The sequence below is a fragment of the Apodemus sylvaticus genome, chromosome X (genome assembly GCF_947179515.1).
Source record: "Apodemus sylvaticus chromosome X, mApoSyl1.1, whole genome shotgun sequence".
NCBI classification, from domain to species: Eukaryota; Metazoa; Chordata; class Mammalia; order Rodentia; family Muridae; genus Apodemus; species Apodemus sylvaticus.
Window position 1 is genome coordinate 10,120,971 of NC_067495.1, and position 6,503 is coordinate 10,127,473.

Here is a 6,503-nt window from a genome sequence, read left to right on the forward strand (position 1 = left end):
GCAAAGAGTGCATCGCTATTAGCTGGGATTTTTTTTCCCCCTTTGGATGTTGCTAATTTTTCACTTCTCCATAGTCAAGTGAAATTTAGTCTTTTGGCTTCAAAACACTTCTACTTACTAAATATTGCGATCAGCTAGCAAAATTGGCTGGCAGATACTATATGTACTTTTCACAGATACTTTGAATATTTATGAACTTCTCCTTGGGATATTTGATCCCATTTTGGAAATCAATTGGAACAAAGCTTCTCTAATAGCTACTTGTCAGTTGGAGAGACGACTAGCAACCACCTGGATATATCAGAGAGAAAAGAACACTCAATGTCAGCGAAATAAAGGAAATTTCTTTTTAATGATTTGGCCACTCATTGGTGGATTAAAGACCAACACACACCTGTCCAGTTTAGTTAACACATCTGCGTTTTTATTTTTAGAATATAGCCTACATCTGGATTAAAAAAAAAGTTTTAAATAAACAAGACATATAACAACAGTGGAGCCCCTTCATCATTCTACGTATGACACAGATAGAATGTCAGTTGGTTCCACTTTAGATAAATCCACTTTTTCATAATAATGTTATTATTTTTGCTGGCCGAGTGGCAAGCTTCATCTTAGCTGGCACGTTGCCAGTTTACACACACAGGGATGGGGGAGGGGTGGCGTGAAAGGGATGGGGTGCCACAGGACTACTATACAGTGTAACAGAAAATCATTAATAAAGTAGTACCGGTTACCAACAGTGCTGTTTGTGCGCTTATCACAATGGAATCGACGAAGTTTCAAAGCAAAGAGATCTGAAATACTTAAGACAGGGTCACTGTTACAAAAAGAAATAGTGCAAACAGGAAAACTGACGCAATCCTAGCAACGCCAAGGCCTCCTCTTGCAGCTCAAAGCAGGGCGGCAGGAGGCTGCGCCCCGCCTCCCCCAAGCACCCAGCTAGAAGCTGCCCTCCCAAGTGTGGCAACCCAGCACTATGCCCTGGCATGGCCCTTTCTCAGGCCCTTCTCTTCCGGAAAGAAAAACAGAAAAGAAACCCCAAGAAAGGCACAGGCTGAATGAAGGACATCGGCCCAGTTCCATTCTCCCCAACAGAGAGTAGGCCCCCTCCGGGGGTCTTTGAACCCCCTTCTCTGGCGACTACTTTCCTCTGCTCTCGCGATGAGGCCCTCCACACCAACCCCACCAAGTACACAGCCCAACTTTACAGTGTGCCCTTCGCGCCCCACAACCAGGAAGAAAATAGCTTGGAGGAAAGAGAGGGGTGGTAGAGCCGACCCGAGAGGGTGCTAGGCAGCGGGGACAGCCCCGCCTCAGTGGCCCCAATTACTGAAGCCGATCTCCTGCTTGTATCTGTTGGTGAGGATGTTGGCTTTGCGGGTGAGTTTGGAGAGCACAGTGTGCAGCCCGCGCAGGTGGTAGTGGAACTGCTGCTCCAGATCTTCCTCGCCCGCATCAGTGCTCTCCAAGTGACTCAGGCCCACCAGGATGTCCTTGGGCTTCCAGGTGCTCTCCTCGCTCCCGGCCGGCGGGGACGCTGGCTGGTGCAGGACTCCCCACTCGATATCGTTGCGGATGGACTTGAGCAGCACGTAGTGGCTGTACATGTCCCGGGAGGGCGCGAAAAAGCTTCCATTGGCGCTGCCCGGGCTTGGGACCGGGGTCGTACGCTCCTCCAGGCAGCTGCCACTGCCGCCTACCTCCACGCTGACCTCGTTGTCTAGCTCCGGCTCGGACAGGGGTACATCGCGCAGCAGACTGGGCACCATCACCGTCTGGTCCATGTTGTTCACCGCGCCAATGAAGCGATTCATGGCGTTAAAGAGCGAGTGCTTCTGGTTATATGTGTCGCAGATTTGCATCATGGTGGCCGAGCGGGAGCGGAAACACAGGGACGCTGGTACACCGAGATAGATCGCTGGCAATGCCGCCTTCAAGCGCTCTCAGAGGCTGATGCCGGGAGCCTGCTTGAAGCCGGTGTGATGGGATTCCCAGATCCTTCTCCGCCCTCTCTAACTTGCTTCTGTCTCGGCTCAGCCCTTCGTGATGCGCGGCGGGCTCACGATGACGGTGGGTGGTTCGGTCTAGCCTTTTTCTGCTTGGGAGACAGAGACGAAAAGAACAAATTATCCACCCGGTTAGGATGCCCCGCACCCCTGCCCGCGCGATGCTCCCACCCTGACCAAGGCTGGCCGGAGAAGGCACCAGGGTGGTTCCCTGGGACCAGCCGGTTATCACCTCCTCCAATGCTAGCAAAAAAACCTTTGAGAAAAAAAGGAGAAAAGAACCTCCCCGAGCCCGGACTCTCTGGTTTCTCCCTTCTAAAACCTAAGCGAAAGCAACCATATTAGCCCGGGCTGCCAAAGGGCGGGGACACCCACCTCTTGCACTGCGAAATCCCCTGGTTCTCAGTGCTTGGGTTGTGGACGGTGGCTGCCCAAGGGCGCTGCTGCGGTCACTGATCTGACTGTAAATATGGGTGACGGTGGCTGAGTCGGCCCCCTGCCCATCCCAGGTGCTCAATTTATAGTCCAGGAAAGGTGTCCCAGGCGCCCAGGACCACCCCTGATGTCTCCTCCTCCTACCTCCTCCAGCAGCACAGATAAAAGGTCCCAGCCCTGACCGCGAGTAACACTCGCCCAGCCCTTTCTACCGCGGGGGCGGGGCACGCCGGGTGGCTCCGCCTCTCGCCTGATACCCAGGCTAAGGCTGGGCGGCCCAGCAGGGCAAGGCAGGGTAGGGCTGGGAGGATGGAGCTGCCGCACCCCAGCACCAAACCCAGAACAAGCTGGCTGGGGGAGGGAGGGCGAGGCACTGAGCCCAAGGAGCCGCCGTCCAAACCAGAGGGCGGAGTGGCGCGCGCGCGCGCGCTTGGGCTGGGCGGGCTTGGCGCTCACTCTCTGGGTGGGATGACCGGAATGCTTGTGTGTCCGGGTTGCAAAAGATCCCCTCAATTCCTAACCTAGAGTGGCTGCAGTCCGGAAATTTTGTCTCAATTTATTATTAGACGTCGGGTAAGAGGTATTCACAGCTGCCCTGACTCCATACTGGGAATCTTATGTAAGAAGAGTTAGCAGGGCATACCGGATGCACGTGGACTCACGATGCTCCCTCTATGGCCCAGGTCGTGGTCAGCTGCTGGGGGATGGGAACACTGAGGTATTTGCGTCCCTCCTGGCAGGGTCTTTCCTACTACTGCTGCCAGGTATGAAGAGCGCCTGGTCATCTGATCTACAGATAAGTTTCCCCACGAAGAAATCAGCGCATGGCAATGGAGTGTGAACTTGGGCCTTGTGGCCTCTTTGGCTATCAAAAAAAAAAAAAAAAAAAAAAACCTCTAGGCGAAGGTGCCAGAAGTTAAGGACTCGTGTTGGGTATATCTTATCATTTAAAGGAGAGAGAGAGAAAAAAAATGGGAGTATACCCAATAACTCTCTGGAGTCAAGTGCTCCTTTCAAAAGATAATTCTTAAGCAAGGGTTACTTAATAAGGCCTAAGCTGTGTACCATAGCCCTGGATGTACCTGTCAAGTTTTACACTTAAAACTTCTCTTTAGGATTCCCAGCCCTGAGCCGATCGTCTTTTTCCCCATCTCATTCCCTTTGCCACATCCCTCAACCTCCAGTCAACTCTTACATTCCTCCCGATAATATGACTCAGGCTTCTAATTTTAAGTTTCTTTCCACTAAAGTCTTCGGGGGAAGTTTTAGTATGGCATTCCCCTGCAAGACAAAAAAAAGTGCCCCAAACAAGGAGAAACACTTATACACGTGTTTCTTTCTTGAAGGAGGGGTACTGTCTACCAAAAACCACGTCTCTTCCCATTTTTGAAGAAACAGCTGATTATGGGTAACAAGGGCTGATAACAGACAGAAAAGTCATTGGTAACCCTAGAACCTAGTCTGGCAAATCTCCCTCTGGTTCACTAGTTCTAGATCATAACCCTTGCTTCCAATGCTTTCTTATTTATTTATTTATTTATTTATTTATTTATTTATTTATTATTTTTGTTTTGTTGTTTTGAGACATGGTGGTCTCCTTCAGTCGGCTTGATTTGGAGCGACAGCTACTCATCCTTCTTATGCAGAGTCCCATGTTCTTTTGAACATGAAATAATGTTATCTGCCCAGTGGAGCTGAGGAGATCAGTAGGAAGAACGTAGGTGGGAAAGACGCATTGTGTAAACCTGACACACAACAAGGAGCTCAGCCTTTTTCTTCTTGTGCACAGACTTGAAAGCTTTTCCACCCTCCATGTATCAACAAAATGGAGTAGTCTCCTGTGGGAGAAAAATTTCCAGTGTTTCTTTAGCAAGAAAAAGGAACTTCTTGGGCCATGGCGAAGGGTTCTATTAGGGTTCAATGAGACAAGGGTGGTAAAACTCTTCACTGTGTACACTGTAAAGTACTTAGGACTTCTTCACAGTTTACAGGCATTTTATGTGACGAGTCTGAGCCCTTAAACATAGGGAAATAGGCTAAGATGAACCAGGGAGGACTCCACCCCGACCTTTACCACTTCTGCACTGGGGAGAATAAAACAGTCCGGGCTTGTTTTAACACTTATGCCAGACAAGATCCAAGGAGGAGAGCTTTAGAAAAACATATTACCTGGTTTTCCAGTAGTTGATGTTTCTCATAACTTAAAATGTAGTTTAACCCCTTCTCAGACCCTCTGGGTATTTCAAGTATGCACCCTAATGAAAACTTGGAACTGCTTTGGGTTATTAAATCCTGGAATCCTGTCTTCTTCTCTCTAACACCTCACAGAAAACGGAAATCCTAACTGCTGAGCAAGGCATCCCACTCTGAAAATCAGCTCAGCCTGGGAGAAAGCCCCTAGCCCCTTCCTTCCCTTTGGCTTCTAAACTTCATCTGGATCAATTTCCATCCTTCTGTTTGGATCTTCTAGTGTCTTGCCTCTTAGTTGCTGTTCTTACATATTTCTTAAACTCTGCCAGGTAATGGCTCATGCACCTGCCGGCAAAACTTCCCAAACCGGGCCTCCCAGCTCCCCCTGCCCACACAACAACTCACACCTACCGGGTAACTCCAGAACGAAAAGGTCCTCAGGCCAGAGCTCCGGGCCCTTGGAATCACCCCACCGCCACCCCTCTTGCCCCAACCAATCAGAAAGCGTCTGAGAGAATTATGCAAATGAGCTTTTGGCCCTAGCCAGTCAGAAGCCACAAACCCCTCCCCCCAAGTGTCCTCTTTCACCCCAGCCCTGAAGAGCTAATGGCAGGCGTCCCTGGCAACCGGCCTGCAGCCAGTTTTCTCCTAATGCAAGGCTGTAAAAAAATAAAAAACGATTCCTAGGGGTCACATGGGTACTAAAAGGGTTGGGCCAGGCCCAGTAAAAACTAGGCAGCTTCTCTGGTTGCTCCAGGCACCTTCTCTATGTCGATCTGGAATTGACTGAAAGCTCTCAGCAACGGGTCCAGGAATCATTTTGCCTAGTGAGAACCCTAGTAATCATCAGTTGAGTAAATGGCTTTTGAGTACTGGCTTAAGGCAAAGCGTCTTGGTCTCTATTTTTCTAACCAGTGTGCTAGATTACTGTTAGAAGCCTAGTCTGAGATTCTGCACGCCCCCCCCCCCCCCAACACACACACTTTTTATTAAACTCTAAAGGAGAAGCTCTTAAATGCTGAATGTTAGAATTCCTTCTTTAATCAGTAACCAGGAACTGATGCTTGGCTGGCTCATGATCCCTCTGTAGCCCTCCCCCAGTCAATTCAGAAATTACCCTTCCTGTTGCATCGCTTTGATGGCTTAGGAGAACAAGACATTTTAGAGGTGAAGAGAAGTTGCTAAGCAAATTTGTAAGCAAAAGTGAACTGGTAGAAGAAGGAGGAATGGAGAAATAAAAAAGTCTGGCTTGGGGCTGGACAGAAAGTAAGAATTTAAAGCTAGAAACCACCACCAAGCCAAGACAAAAGAGAGAGTCATGATCACACTGATAACAAAACTTAGAAGCAATAGCTTCATGAAAACTCTTCTGGAAATATGACAATTGCACTCTCCTTTTAAAGGCCGTGTAGCCCAACCTTCTGTTTGTACTGAAATTGCTCACAACATCTCCACCAAGTGGCCACCCTTGCCTACATTTTGTGCTTTCCATCCTCTGGAAGCACAATGGTTTTAGAGCTCTTCAGAAAGCCTTGAAGCACAAAGAGGCTGTCTTGTTGAGTACAGCAGTGGTCTCCCTGAGTCCACTATATCTCAAGTCAGTTACCTTCAGTTTTTGTAGCAATTCATGCTTTTGGTTGAGTTGTTCACTCATCCTGGTCACTGTCTTTGGAAGTTGTTTGGGTGTATCTACAAGTTTCACGTCTGGACCTCATTCCAAACGCCACATTTCCTGGGACAATAGGTAATGGAGGCACCTATTTTTATTATGAATGGTAACTTTTTCTAGACCTAATTTTCCAGTGCCAGAGCCAATGCTTTCTTACTCTCCAACAAATGTAAACTTCTTAGAATGCTGCCCAGCATTTA

The 6,503-nt window shown here is 48.8% G+C and overlaps 1 protein-coding gene across 4 annotated transcripts; it reads right to left on the bottom strand.

Moving 5' to 3' along the window:
- Nucleotides 1-402: 402 nt before the first annotated feature.
- Nucleotides 403-2,678, bottom strand: Mid1ip1 (MID1 interacting protein 1). Of its 4 annotated transcripts, none has more exons than XM_052171415.1 (2): nucleotides 2,589-2,678; nucleotides 403-2,101 (listed from the first exon to the last, which is right to left on the bottom strand). In XM_052171415.1, the coding sequence occupies exon 2, from the start codon at nucleotides 1,866-1,868 to the stop codon at nucleotides 1,317-1,319; it is 552 nt and encodes a 183-aa protein (XP_052027375.1). In that variant the 5' UTR covers nucleotides 1,869-2,101; nucleotides 2,589-2,678; the 3' UTR covers nucleotides 403-1,316. The 4 variants fall into 4 exon arrangements, with proteins under 4 accessions (XP_052027375.1, XP_052027377.1, XP_052027373.1 ...); XM_052171417.1 differs by having other exon boundaries at nucleotides 403-2,098; nucleotides 2,589-2,659; XM_052171413.1 differs by lacking the exon at nucleotides 2,589-2,678 and adding an exon at nucleotides 2,385-2,582 and having other exon boundaries at nucleotides 403-2,098.
- Nucleotides 2,679-6,503: the final 3,825 nt, after the last annotated feature.

What these genes read in the sequence shown, in the direction of transcription:
- Mid1ip1 (XM_052171415.1), bottom strand. Translation starts at nt 1,868, where the DNA reads ATGATGCAAATCTGCGACACATATAACCAGAAGCACTCGCTCTTTAAC.